The 15314-nt window shown below is 34.9% G+C and overlaps 1 protein-coding gene across 4 annotated transcripts in view; it reads left to right on the top strand.

Annotated features, from left to right (window-relative positions):
• LOC106158445 (death-associated protein kinase 1) overlaps positions 1-15314 on the top strand; it is a 46899-nt gene that overhangs the window by 20959 nt on the left and 10626 nt on the right. Inside the window, exons 1-12 of one of the 4 annotated variants that reach the window (XM_013534436.2) lie at positions 1843-3093; positions 4518-4634; positions 5085-5183; positions 7272-7370; positions 7716-7814; positions 8475-8573; positions 9160-9258; positions 9638-9736; positions 9926-10024; positions 10209-10307; positions 10690-10767; positions 13339-13410. In XM_013534436.2, the coding sequence (XP_013389890.2) occupies positions 2551-3093; positions 4518-4634; positions 5085-5183; positions 7272-7370; positions 7716-7814; positions 8475-8573; positions 9160-9258; positions 9638-9736; positions 9926-10024; positions 10209-10307; positions 10690-10767; positions 13339-13410 (1602 nt within the window). In that variant the 5' untranslated portion in view covers positions 1843-2550. Of the gene's footprint in view, positions 1-1842; positions 3094-4517; positions 4635-5084; positions 5184-7271; positions 7371-7715; positions 7815-8474; positions 8574-9159; positions 9259-9637; positions 9737-9925; positions 10025-10208; positions 10308-10689; positions 10768-13338; positions 13411-15314 lie in introns of those variants that run through there. The other 3 variants (XM_013534433.2, XM_013534434.2, XM_013534435.2) reach the window with 3 other exon arrangements.

Consider the following 15314-nt stretch of genomic DNA (forward strand, 5'->3'; position numbering starts at 1 on the left):
CCATAATGTGAGACAGCATGGGGAATATATGAATGACATGAATTTGCACCAGCCATGATTCAGCCTTTTTTTTCTGTCGCAAATGCATTTTTCAGGCAGTTATATCAAAGTAATTGTCATTAGTCTGTATTGCATGACAGAAAGTGGTGAATTGTTTGTAGTGGTTTCATTGCTTCTGATTTTTTTCCTGTTGAAGTCCTTAAGCATGCTTATGACTGTGCAGCAATATGCAATAAACACGCTGAAATTGATTTTTAATTGTTATTTTGTGGTGCTTAAAATGACATAGCTGAATGGACAATTTAAGACTAAAAAATATTTCAATAATGCAATGTGGCTTCATCATTTTGAACCATTTTGTAACTCATGTCTACATCCATTAGCTTGTCTTCAATCATTTTTGTTGAAGAACCCCCCCTCTCTCCCTCTCTCTCTCTCTCTCTCACCCACACACACACACACACACACACACACACACACACACACACACACACACACATTTTTCACAGGAACCAGACAATTTCAGAAAATTGAAATGGAAGAGGCTGGTATGTTTGTTTTTAATAGCTGAGAATATATTGCTTTTAGCATACAGAGCTGAGGTAGATTGTGTGCTATAGGAAATTGCCTTTACAGGGTTATTGTTTATGCCAAAGTTATTACTTTGTGGTATTATTACATTTACATAACTTTGACACTTTATGTAAAACAAATTTAACATTCAATATTTAGCAATACTATACATTACCTGTGTCTGTGTCATGCCAGAAATGTACTGTGTGACTAACTCATCCTGAACCAAATCTTTATTTTTTGGTTGATACATTCTTCCATTTTTTGGCAAAGAAAGTTATGTGGGCCACTTATAAACTTAATTTTAAGTGTATAATGTTAAGTCTTTTTTTATCTATTTATTGTCAATTTATTTTCATCTTATTTTGTTTACCTTTTTTGCTAAAGTTTTTAAAACTACTTTCTGTGGACCATTTGTTTGTGTCTTTGTAGAGTGCACCATATTAAGGAAATCTTTAAAGTATAAATCCAAACTTTCATCCTGTTTTGAAAATGATCACATTATCTAGCCCCTTTTCCTCTTTTCTCTATTTTGCCTTTTTGCCTGGATGGTATAGTTAGAAACATAAATTGTACATGAGGAGAAAATGTAATTTCGTCATAGATATAACACATAACTATGATGAGATGACATTTATTTACTTTATTACCTGATTCTTGAGATAAAAATTGTGGTTGTCATTGTATCAATCTTTTAGTGAAATAAAAATTACTTTGTTCTCATTATTTTTGTGTTAACTCGCCCATAAGAGAAAATGACTCTTCCAAGTTGATTTCTTCTTATGGTGAGATTCTGTTTTTAGTGAGGCAGATACATTGACCTGAGTATATTTCATTCACCAAATACCATGAAGGAAATGGTATTTTTCAAATTTTCCAAAGTAAATAAAGACATTATGAAAAACTTCATTTTTTATTTTTAAGCACATTTTTGAAGTTAAAAGCAATTTAATTGATGAAGACTATGTTGTTCAAAAATTATTTAACCCATTTTTGACAATTAGTGAAAATAGCTTGAAGTAAGACAACTATGTCCAATTTTTGATGTTAAAATTATTTAGGGGACAAATGATTTAGTTTTTTAAACAATGAAAGATAAGATTTCATTTGCCTCATCAATTTGTTTTTCTCCATCCTGAAAAGATGCCCCATATAATGATCCAACAAACTTGCAATGAAATGCTATCTTGTCTCATGTAATGACCTCAGCTCATTGTAAATAATGGCATTCTAGAGGAATAAATTTTTCTCTTTTGACAAATTGCAGAATGAATCACTGTCTTCTTGACAGCTGATTTGACATAACGAGACCAGTCTGTGTTACTTGGAAATAAATTTATACAACTGTTCAAACAGTAAGCTAAGCCAACCGGAAATTCATCAAAAATGGATGCAATGGGTAATGTGGCAGAGGTCGTACAACAAAAATAAATGAGCTAATATGAGATGAAGGGTGAAGTATCTGGCAGTGCAGCTAACAAGTTAACACGATTCTATTGTATGTGCTCCAGTTAAACTACCTGACAAGCACAGGTTAGGTGTAGGATGTGAGGGCCTGGGTGGATAGAGACATAAACCAATATACGGTGGATTAAATCATAAATTCAGCATCAGCAGGCCAGCGGGAAAGCAGTAACTTATTCATCCAGAAGTTTGGTTGCAAAGCTAATGAGCCACTAAACCACAGTAATGGTCTTTGAAAATAAATGAAAGGACTCGCGTGAGTGGTACCTATTTCAATCAGATCACTGGCAGGAAAAGGCATCCAGCATTTGTTGGTTAAAAAGTCACTTGCTGATAATGACTTTATGATACCTTTGGGTGCTTCAATTAAATGCATTTTGTGTGGGATAATGGCATGCACAATGTTAGGCAAGGTTGTACTGTATGCTGAATCTCAGTTTCAGCTGTCTGCAAATGCCCTTTAACACTGAAAAGCATTACAAGGCTCGATTCATCAGGGACTAGGCGAACAGTATGGAGATTGAGAAAGCTGAACTTGGAAAGCATACGGAAAACTTTGAGCTCCAGAATTTGTCTGAAGCCAAAGTGACCAATGTGAAACTTGATGGGACAGATAAGCTGGCTGTGGATGACAATTTCTGCACGGCTGAAACAGGAGATCATATTTCATGTCAGACTTCGACAGAAGTGAAAGAAGCACCGGTGACATCTGTCTCAAAGATGGATACTTTTTGCCACCAAATTGTACATGATGTAAAACTTGGTGAGATACAAACTGACAATTCTCAGCCACCAATTAAAACGGGGGATAACTCTGATGTAGTGCTGGGAAATGTATTGGACACTGTTCATCCTACAGAGGAACTGGAAGAGGTAGATCTGAACGAACCTGACAGTTTTCCTCTTAGAAGAGTAGACTGCGGTGTTGTAGCCATAGAGAAGGAACAGGCAGAAGATGGTGAGGACTTTGAGTTGAGAAGGAGTCATTCTGAGAGCACTTTGGTTGGATCCGAAGGCACCAGGACCCCAGTTCTGGAAGAGAGCTGTATATTTGGGGTAATATTTACCTGCTAACTTGGGTGTCAGATAGATACACAGTTATAAATAACATTAACAAACAAAGTATTTCATAGATGGAATCAGCCTGCATGAATTTTACATGATGCACTGTGTAGTTAATATGTGGGCACATGTTATAAGCATTGAACTCAGCATGATATAAAAGTAAGCTATCAGGTAAAAAAGGTGAAAATATTGTGTGCCAAGTGAAAGAAGATAAATTAAGCTTTTAGGGATGCTAAGCATGTTTGTATGTGCCTTGCTGTCACAAAATGTGTCATTTGATGGGTGTTTCCAAAGTGCTACAGTGTTTTTCATATCCGGACATGTATCTTTGCTAATGAGCCTGTTTACAGGTTGAGTTGTAGTTGTCTACAGTGTTCAAGAAGGAAAAAAATAGCTACATTATCTAGTATTTGGTTCTGTTGTTGTTCTCAATGATTTTTGAAGAACCATAGTATAAAAGAAAAAAGTGAATTATCAAAGTTGAGTATCAGCTTACATTCCCAAAGTTTGTATGGTGTGTGATACAACTCATCACCATTCACAGTAACATGTTATACCTGGCAAGTTGGCAGTGTTACAGACCAGACAGTTAGTCTACCAGCATCAGGTACAGCGAGTAATAAATGCCCAGTTTTATGTGTTTGGCAGAGCTGAACTGTAGCTACATATATACAAGTGGCATTTTTATTGCATTTATGGAATGAATACATTTTTTTGTAGTCAGATTAATGAATTGCAGAACTTTTCATCTCTGAGTGAAACCAACAATGTGCTAATGGTATTTGAATTTGTAGGTGAAAGAATAAAGTGGTGTGAAGGCAGTTTAAGCACAGAAATATCTTACTGGCATATGTTATCCAAGTAATCTTTAAGAATGGCATTTTCTGTAATTTTTTTTGTGTTTTGTTTAATTAATCTTGAAAGCTTACATGATTGAAAACTTAAAAGAAAATTTTTTAACTACGTATTGTACTTCATTTTTAGAAACTTATTGCCATCAGTTGATGTTTGCCAGTTAAAGATGGCTCATTGTGCACAAAAAGATTACCATTTTGAACAGTTGTTTGATAAATTATAAAAATTTAGGTGATGTAACCTCAAATATTAATGCCCAGATGGAACCTGACATTGAAGATATTGTAATCAATTATGAGCCTTAGTTTAATGCAATGTGCAAATTTAGCAATATTTCAGAGACCTAGTTATGGTTGATAAAAACCATAAATTTCTCATATTTACACAAGAACAGGTTTTTTTCTGCTTTTGCTCAGAGAACTGTATATTACAACCCCATTATGTTTTGTTAATGGTGGATATCTTTAAAAAAGTATTATATTCAGACTGTAATCTGAGCTACATATATTGTTACACATGGGAAAGATAGCATGACGAAAGTATCATTTCATCTTTTGTAGGAAGAAGAAGACAATTTTGTCCTGACAGCTTTGTTTTGTGCCACTGAAGATGGGAATTTTGCTGGAATAAAAAGGTTGCTTTCTATGACTTCACTAGACATCAACATATCAAATAGGGTAAGACAATTGCAGACTTACAGTGTCAGCATCTCAATGTGACTGTAACTTTTCATATATAGTCACAGTAACACTCCCCTGCATCTGGGCCCTATGTCTGCCCATGTCACAGCAAAACTTAAAAACTGTTTTTTTCAGTATTTTTTCCCTTTTGAAGAGGGATGAGATTTTTCCGACTATTGGTGGATTTTCTATTTTTTGGGGATCTGGAAATATTGGTCTAGGTGGCCCCCTGGACCTCACGCCATTTTTTCCGACCTTTTCAATGAATGGCAGTCTCATCCATGTTTGAATCTTTCTGTCCATACATATAAATTAACTCCAAAAAATGGTTGGAAGTTTTCTTCCACTTCCTAGTGCATACCCTACAGATAGTGCTAAAATTAACTCAGGAGGTACCTACAACTCTCCAAATTTGAAGTTCTGTATGTTTTCTTCATTATGTTCTAGCATGGGGAGACAGCGTTACACAGGGCTGCCAGCGGAGGACATGTGGAGGTAGTGAAACTGTTACAGAGCAATGGAATGAACCTCAATGTCACAGACCAGGTAAACTACTGACTCAGAGAAATAGAAATTGGTAGAAAATTTTCTTCCTGATAACTTAAGACAAAAAAGAAAAAATGTTTATACCAAGATGTTTTTAAATTAAAAGAACGGTTTGTATTACTTTTGAAAAAGAGCAATGACCAAATGACCTCCTCAGTTTGTAATATGTCTATTGGAATTGTAGCAATATACCTTGCAGTTAATGTTTCATCCTTGCACATTTTTATATCAGCTATGATATGCTGTGTTCCTTGCATACAGTTGTATTATGCTGGACAAATACTTCAGATAATTTTGTTATCAATGTATGATATTGATGTTAAAAAAACTACTTTCGAATGTTAAAAGGATTTTACATTTTATCCTTTGAAGAAAAAGGTATTCAAAGTTGGCAAAGAACTCTAGCTTGCAGGACTTGTTTTCTTATATTTTCAAACCAATTATATTATATCTATTAGATGCAAGCTGAAGTTTTTTACAAATATGATATAAGTAAGACAGATTTAGAATATAGAGTAGACTCGTTTAGTGCATCCTGGGGGACCTTACATTAGGTGCCTGTTGCAGAAAACAGAAAGCTTAAGTAAAAGATGAATGTACTTTTTAAGTCACTGTCAGTACAAAATGAATAATAATGTTTAAGATAATTAATATTAATAATCATAGTATTGGATGTGACACTTACAAAACTAAAAATTACTTTGTTATAGAGAATGCATAGGCATTAAAAATGCATAATCAAGAACTGCCTTGAAATTGCAATTTAAAAATTGAAATTGAGATTTAGAAATTTTAGAAATGATGACATCAGTTCTTGTTTGTAACTGAATTGATAAGAGTCTCTAAAGTACTACAAGATCTACTTGTGTGTCTGTCTCATAAAAAAAAGAGTAATGATGTAATTAGGCTTAACTGTATGAAGAAGCTCAACTTTGATCAGCAAGTTAAATTACCCTCTTAGGCAGTAATGGTAGGATAGATAGGATAGAAGAGGATTTTTTTCATAACTAGGCCTTCAGACATTACTGTATTATGAAGGACTAATGTGTCTTGGTATTTCTCCTGGGTTTTACAGTGAAAATCTGGGCAATGTCAGACAGAGCTAGCTATTCTTGAGCATTATTGCCAGGATATCAGGTCGGATGCACATTACCAAGAATGATTGATTTTCAGGTTGGTTGATTCTTACAAACAGATAAGGATTTTCGTTGGTAGTGTAGTGGCACTGATTGATTTCGGCACACTACTTTTATGAGATGTTCTTCCTGAGAATTGTTGTTTAATGAGCTATCTTGGCCATACCGGAGACGATGTTCAATTTCTATTTACCTGTTATTACAGTTATTACATATAATTTATTTTACAAAGATAAAAGGGGACAGATAGACCAGGCAAGTACTCAAGTGGGATATATTCAAGATAAAACATAACTCAAAGGGCTCTGAGAGTAAACCTTGTATTAATTTTTGTTTGGCCATTGCTTTAGATAAACTAATGGTCTTATTTCAAAGAATTTTTTATATCTTGTGCCTAAAAGGTCGCAATATGAAATTACATCTGAGTATCCTGCTGTCAATAATAGAGATTGGTACTAACTCTCTTAGGTCATCTTTTTTTCTTGTCTGCCATTCCAAGGTTACCACATGAAGAAATCCAATATTTTACTGTATGAGAAATCAATGTTTCCAGCCCATTTGTGATTGCTGCAAGATATTGTGGCTGCAAACTGAAATCTGTTTTCCAAGTCAGCAAACAGATTTTTCGTTAGAAACAAAATAGATGATAGTGAAAGGCCAGGTTGTCAACCACCCATTAAACCCATAATTTACATTTACTGACAACTAAGAAGTGATATTGACAGGCAGACATATGTATGAATGTTGCTGAACAATAAACGATAATTGCTTCTCTTCTAATGATTAATTGTTTCCATATTGGTTTTGTATGTATGTACGTCTAATTGTGCTGCAATGTGCAAACAGTTGTTGCCATTAAGACATTTCTTGTTATTAAGACGTGTATGTGCCATCCCTTTTCAGGATATTTTTTTAATGTTAAAAAATAAATGTGCTTTTATATCTATTTTAGCATGGGGACAATGCTGTGTACTGGGCTGCTAGGCAAGGGCACGTGGAAGTGGTCAAATATCTCAAAGAACAAGGGGTCTCTGTGGATCAACAAAATAAGGTGAAAAACCTGATGTCACTTTTACAGTGAAAAGAAGTAGGGTGTTGGTGGTGAATTTCAAAGGGAATCAACCTCGAGTTCATGACATACATCAATCACTTAAGTTGTTAATGGAGCTACATAAATATATGAAAAAAAGGAAAATAACATTATATTTTACATGACTCTTCCATTACTTTGCACTGTGGTTAATGCATTCTGAAAGTGATAATCTTCCTATTGTAAACTACATGGCTTCATTCATTTATTATGGTTTCATAACTTCCTTTTAGATGTGACTGTCATTTCGTAAACTATGGTTACAAAAGACAATTGTCACATGATAATTTCTGTTTCTGTCTGCAGTCTGGAGAGTCGGCCTTGCATGTAGCTGCCCGCTATGGACACAGCCATGTGGTCCAATACCTGTGTGAGGCAGGAGCCAATGTGGATCTTCAAGATGAGGTGAATAAACTGGGGAATGGCTTCAAATACCCCGGGCAGAAGTTGATAGTCATATCTAGAATAAATGTGTCAAGTGATATAATTACAAAATGAAATCCCAGCTTTGTATTTTCTTTCCCAGTGTACTACATACAGGCGCATTGCATAAGCCCAGCTTAAACGGTGATTAATTTGAGCTTAAAGTCGGGCCAGGTGTAACCACATCAGCAAATATCCCAGTCTTCTGCCTATACATACCTACCTAAATATACCTTGTTATGTTGTAGCCTGAACCGGCAGCATGGACATCTTGATACATGGTGCCAAGATGTAATCAATTAAAATACTTGATGTGTTATTTAATTATTTGTTTTATGTTGCATGCATGCTTTTGTCTGTATGTGTGGACACTTGTCAATGTCTCCTTGGCAGGCAGTTGTTGCATGTGGAATATAAACTTGAATATTGTAATCCAGAAAAAGAATTCTTTGAACTTATTTTTATTGGAAATCAGTCATTTGATCTATATACAACTTGTTGTCTTCAAGTGAAACTCTTTTGTGGAAATAGATATATGGTTTGAGTCTTTCCACTCAGTTAATTCTTGATGTTTAGTGTCATTTGTTGTGTCATTGTCAACCCGTGCATGGATGTTTTTTTTTTATTATTTTTTTCCTCCAGCTTGGTGAGACTGCTCTCCATAGCGCAGCATGGCATGGTTTTTCCATTATCTGTACATACTTGTGCAATGCAGGATGCCAACTAGACGTGCAAAATAAGGTGAATCTTACAGAAAATTTTAACAGAAAGGGGTAGTTCATCATAAGATTTTATATGAAATGAAATAAATGTTAATGACTAGAGGTCTAGCATAGATTTTGGCAGAATTATTCTCAGTTTATGTATTTTTTTTTCACACATTTGCAGCATTCTCCTTTATGTATTCCTTTGAGCCTGTGACATTTTATTGCAATGTCGAGTGTTTTTTTTTACAGATTTAAGTTGATAAAAGGGTATTCAGTTTCAATAGTGTAAGGTTCTTACATCAAAACAATTTTATCTACACAAACCTATGTTTATCTATGCATTGTCAACTTAAGTATATTTTCTATCTAAACATAGGCTTGTCAGAATTAAGTAGATTAAATTTCAAAAAAAGTAAGGAATAATGATTTTTCAGATTTTTGATCTGTTAGAAAGTAGAATTGATTTTATTCAAAAGGAATACAGTAAGAGAAGTAGTGGCTTTGGTATAATTTTCCCCATAGTTTTAGAAAGGGTAAAACACTGCATTGTAAATATATTTAAATCTAAAGGCAGTGTGGAAATTAATCACCATAATATTTGAAACCATATTTTGTTGTAGGATGGCGAGGTGCCCATCCATAATGCAGCTGGGCGTGGTTACCTGGAGTGTGTGAAGGTACTGCTGAATACTGGGGCCAGGCTGGACCTGTATGATAAAGTAAGGAGAAAACGGGCCACATGATGCTTCATAGATGATAATTGATGGATTTTGTTTCTAGTGCTTGGAAGCCGTAATAACATTGGGCAACAAATGTATATATTCCAGCTTTATGGAACAAGAGTTCACAGGACCACGTTAGATACCTATGAAAATAGCAAGAAAGTTTTAATATATTTATATGAGGAAATTCATGTTTTTTAAAATAGAATAGAAACCTTACTTTAGTATTAAACCTACTTTAACTTGTTATCATTTATTTGAGAAATTCATAAAAAAAAACATAACATTTGATTCAGACAGATTCATAACTATAAACAAATGAGTTTAGAGCATCATGTTAAGTGTATATATATTCAATTATTAATTTGTATTCCAGCGTGGTAGCAGTGCCCTCCACTGGGCCTGCAGGCGCCACCACACTGCCATAGCCATGCAGCTGGTCCAGGCTGGGTGCCCTCTAGATGTGGTAGATGAGGTGAGCAGGAAACGCAATCAGGAGAATGTGAAAATATCATCACATACATAGACAGCTAGGCATAGATAATAAGTGACAATATTTATTTTACAGACGCTATTTACTGTATAAGAGTGATTAACTTCAGATCTATCTTATTCACATAGGAGAATGTAAATATAGTATAAAGCTTGAAATTTATTTTCTTAGACTGGAGAAAGTGCTATCCATGCAGCAGCACATGAAGGACTGTTCTCTGTGGTGCAGGCAATGTGTGCTTATGGTTGTGATGTCAATATTATTAGCAAGGTAAACAAAACAGAATTTACTGTGGTTTTAGCGTCAGTTTCTATAAAGGTAAATCGTTAGATTGTATTCTATTGTCGTAATTTTTTCAGAATTTTCAAGCAAGTATTAAAAAAAAAACTTTATTCTCATTGTCTCTGAATAGTTGCTCTTGGCAGGTTGCATTCAAAAAAGTTTTTTTTTCCAGAATTCTCTCACTGCTCTCCACTCTGCAGCTAAGGGTGGCTACCTGGAGATAGTCCGCTGTCTGTTACTGGCTGGAGCTGACCCTGATGTGCCCAACAAGGTAAGAGGCTTTAAATTTGTAACAGTGACTGGATAATGCATGTCACACTTGATGCAATTACCTCGATTGTCTGTTCCACAGTCAAAAGTGTGTGGTGTAATGGTTTTGTTACTATCCAATAGCATTGGATACCATTATTCTTTTATGATAATCATTTTAATAGGAAAGAGCTTGTTCTGCCAAAAGATTATCTATTATTAAAGTTATTTGTTGAAGGTGACATGGACTATGAAGAGAAAAAAAAAGAACATTTGTTTGCTACTGATAACATAACTACTCAGTTAATTTCACCGGCCTGCACAACAAATGGCTCATTTATCTCAGTGTTACATGTAAATTGAATCGGTGATCGAGAAGTAATTGTGTAACTTCCTCTCCACAGGATGGTGTGATTGCAGAGATCCTTGCCTTGGCCCAGGGGCACTCTGAGATAGCTGATCTTCTCATACGGATGAAACCAGTAAGTATATAATCAGTTTCTGTCTTGTTCCTGTACCACCTCACTAAGTGTTATTTTGTTGTGGCTTAAGGTTCAGGTGAATGTTATCCAGGCCTATAGCTAAACATCATCACTTTACAATACAGGTCCTATTGCTTTCAACACACTCCTCTGTTCGGCTTTGAACCGGAAATTAGCTACTTGTTGTTCATCATAGTAAGAGACAACGTTTCCATATTACTGCCTCCTACTTATTCCCCTTCAATCACCAGGGACCAATCATCAGCTATTTACCAAGAAAATGGAATGTTATTTGACAAGTAAGCCACCTGCTATCACACTGCTCCACCTTGATGTATGAATCAAAGAGTCCACTCTTTAGACTGTATTTTTTCCTTTGAACTACTATTTCCTGAACTCTAACGACCAACAGCTAGGTCATCAAACCCAGGGTGAGGAGTGGAATTGCCATTCTTCTCAAACTAGCTAAACATTTAAATTAAAACAGAGATGTAGAATACTTGTATTTTTTTTTTTTTTTTTTTTTTTTTTTTTTGGGCCAAACTCTACCAAAACTGACCTTATAATCTTTTTTCATTTACTTTTGCCCTTCATTAACAGTTTTAAAATATTTAATCAAATTTATTAACACCATGACCTATGAAAGAGCTAACCATGCTGAATCATAGTTTACTGCTTATTGACCACAATTTCCTTGCATAGCTTAAGCCAGGTGCAGAGCATGGCTTTAAGAATGTATCGACTAAATAATGGACTTTAAGAATGTTAATGAACTTAAAAAGCTGTGTTGCTATAAGGAAATAATCAGTCATTCATTGGAAAAAGAGGTGGTGTTCCAGTGGGTTTCACTAAGTGGTATATGGTCCCTGTAAATGGATGCAAAAACCACAGTTAATGCAGCAAATGATGAATGAAATGTGATTAACACGCTCTCTGTAGATTTACCATCCATTAATATCACGTAACATTTTCATGTAGATGATGCAATAGATTTTTTTTTTTTTTCGAGATGAGAATTTGATGTACAATTTCAGGGTTTTCTTATTCAAGACATGTTCAGCTATTGTTGTTATGTAACAACATTGTTACAAGCATATTTCAGGCTTTTCTGAATAAGTGTGATACTGACTTCGTCAGTCAAAATATAAAACTAAATTTCCCTTCTTTGTTCCCCTATGGACTTAAGAACAAAGTATTTCTTGGAAATCTTGGATCCTTTTGAGACGGTTTTGTTCTTTGCCTATTCCTTGCCTAACAATAAAAATTTTAAGATAAAGTGCATAATCCATGCTTGAAAATGGTTTTAGCCCTTCTCAAACCAGAAAAATGTTATTGAGATAGCACTACAGCTTAAAGCCTGTATGTGTGAGTAAGCTACCTCTAAGTTTTCCATAATGAAAAATATACTTTGTTGTCTACCACAAATCAATAATTGGCTCACTCATTTTATAGAAAAGCCTACTTTACAACAAGGATTTCTTATTCTTAGATGTAAGAAAATCAATTGTATGCATAGGACATGTAAAAATACCCATTATTATAGTAATCTAATATATCAATTGAATCAGATGAGAAATATTTAATGAGGCATTAACACTTGGATTGTGTTGAAATTTGTTCAGAAAAGAAAAATGTAAATTTATGTCATATTCCATTTTCTAAAATAGGGGCATTTTTGAAGTGGCATCCAAGAGTCACATTTTCTTATTCTACCTTGCATCTTATCCATTATACAGTCCTGGTATTAGCACTAATAGTGATGCATGTGTAAAGCACTTACTGTTGTTAGGTAATGGAGTTTCCTAAATGACAATAAAGGAAGTGTTATTTCAAGGCTTAAAAAATGGACCTTGCTTACAATATGGTAGCCAGGAATGTCTCTCCCTAGTGGCCCCATTGCTAGCAGAAAAATGCCTTTTTTTTTTTCATAACTTCTGAATGGTTTAGTCGATGCTATCACATTCTGCATCTTTTCGTTAGAGTGCACAAACATCCAAAATGAATGTTCATTTACCAGGTTTTGTTTTTCAAATAGTTGACTCTTCAGATAATGCTTTGAAATTTCTTTAATATTTGTTAATGAAGAGGCAAGGGACTTGGAGCTTCTTGGAAATAAATGCCATGCTCATAGGCAGTTAAGGCGTTTTTTTTTTTCTGTGCAGTGAAATACTATACTATAATAACACCTATGATGAACATCCATGTGCAAGCTGCTTTTTCTGGGAAATAATTATTCTATACAGTTAGTTGTTTCCTTTACATAGTACCCTTTTCCTCTTCCCGGCCATGCATTCATGCAGTTAGCCCTCTTATTCACCAAAAGTTCATTTTTTTACATATCTCAGAATTAATTTGGTATTTTTCCACTAATTTTTCCCATATGATAAATCATGTGTCTTAGCAACAGTTCTGCCAGGATATCTTTCAGCCAGGGGCTTGTGTAAGTATCTTCTACCAGGGCTCAATAAATATCCTCATTGAATTGATAGACTGCTGGAGAGGCTGCTTTTCTTCCTTATCTCTCCCTTGTGACAGTACAACTCAACAGGTATATAATGTGTATTGTTCCAGGTATTCTTGGAGCACATGATCCCCTGGGACTACAGTGATACCAGCCAGTTTTATTTTGAAAAATTCCGTCTGGTTAGTCGAATAGACTGATGTATGCACTCAGGATGGCAATGGGGGGAGGGGTTGGGGTGGAATTATATCTAGTGGGGTTGGGGGGGGGGGGGTAATTAAGGAAGCGATAGATATAAGTGATTGATAAAAGCAGCAAAATCACATTTTTTTTCTTAATATGTTGGTATAATCTGAAAATCATTTCGGAAAATCTCCATCCTGGATACATCCCAGTGCTATCCTAGTCTCTGGCATTACTGCCTGGCTTAGCAAGATCAAGTATTGCATAAGGTTGATACCCATGCATGGCAATTGTATCCAGAATGGTTTTCTTTGAAGTGAGTAGGACTCCTCCAACAGTTATCTGTCTTCATTTGCGTGGGCAGTTGCATTCATTTACCTAGATATGCTAGCTTGGAGCAAGGGCTTTCTGTTGCAGGTCACCTTGATATTCACAAATCAATTACGCCCATCTTCTCAACATTTATTTGTCAAACAAATGAACATTTTCTGCTAAATAATACTTGATATGAACACGCGCAAGATAAGACACAGACGTGCTGCATTGTTCATCACGCTTTATCACAAATGTCAATAAAATGAAAATAATGAATGATTTTTGGAAACAAATAAGAAATAAAACTGCGCAAATGTCAATAAAATGAAAATAATGAATGATTTTTTGGAAACAAATAAGAAATAAAACTGCACAAAATATGAATAATGTTTTTTTGAAAGGAATAGATCATCAGTGCTTTTTGTAGAAGTACATTAGATCTCAGTTAAGATTAATCTCCTCTGACTACAGGGATGAATGATTTGCTGGTAAAAGATCAGTAACATTCAATATTTGCTGATACAGACGGCTGGCTATATGATGTGGGTGTATGGTTCACTCCTGAGTGTGTCCCAGCAGGTGGTGAACTGTAATGCCCTTTGATATAGCAGGCCATTAGGCAAATTGGCACTTGTTTTGCACTTTGTCTACCTACTTATCTGAGCCTGTAAACATGGTTTGATTGGAGTTTTGAGTGCTACACTGGACATGCTTTGCACAATTATACTGATAATGCGCTATAAAAGAGGTTTTATCTAGGCCTCTAGATAGGATGATAAATTAGAATTATTTTTTACTTAGAGACTAAATAACAGAAGTCAGATTCTGGCGCAAAATCACCATTCATTGTGTTTGGCTGATGTTATTTAGTCTCTAAGTAAAGAATAATTTTATTTTCTATGCTGAAAATGTTTGTGAAGATAAGGCTTGGCATGATGCTTTATGACTTTTCCATTTTTTCCTGAGGCATGTATATTGTTATAATATTCAGTGGTTGAACTGGTATAGAGATTTTACTGGTTTCTGATATATTCATTATTATGTATGCGACCTTCTGATCACCTACCGCAAATTCAAGTAATTAAAATTGAAAAAAAAAAAAACATGAATGTAAACTTCTGAGATTGTCCCCCAGTAAGAAAAAAACAATGAAGTGGATTGAAATTTGGCATCCTGTTTGTTTTGAGCATTTTGAGGATATTCTATTTTTGTCATACTTGTACAGAATGCAGACCTTGGCAAGAACTCTTTGTGGGCAAGTGCAAGTAATCTTGGAAATTTAGTTGCCTCACTCCAGAACAAAAAAATTGGGGGGGAGGGGGGGGGGATTAATTTATTCTCAATGCACTGCACATAAATTTTGTTTCATTACAGTATAATGTAAGTAATGCAGATTGGTATGCAGAGCAATGGCATGTATCCTTAGATTTAGAAATTTGAAATCAATTTGTTTCTTTTTTTATGAGTAGGGGAGAAATGATTTAAGATATGCTTTTCAGAATGAAATTCCTTTGCATTATATTGGGATTGCCTGATATATTAGACACATTGCATGATTTTAGTATGTCAATCTTTTAAATTCTTTCAC

This window comes from Lingula anatina, chromosome 1 (assembly GCF_051362555.1).
Source record: "Lingula anatina isolate TDL-2025a chromosome 1, LinAna3.0, whole genome shotgun sequence".
NCBI lineage: Eukaryota > Metazoa > Brachiopoda > Lingulata > Lingulida > Lingulidae > Lingula > Lingula anatina.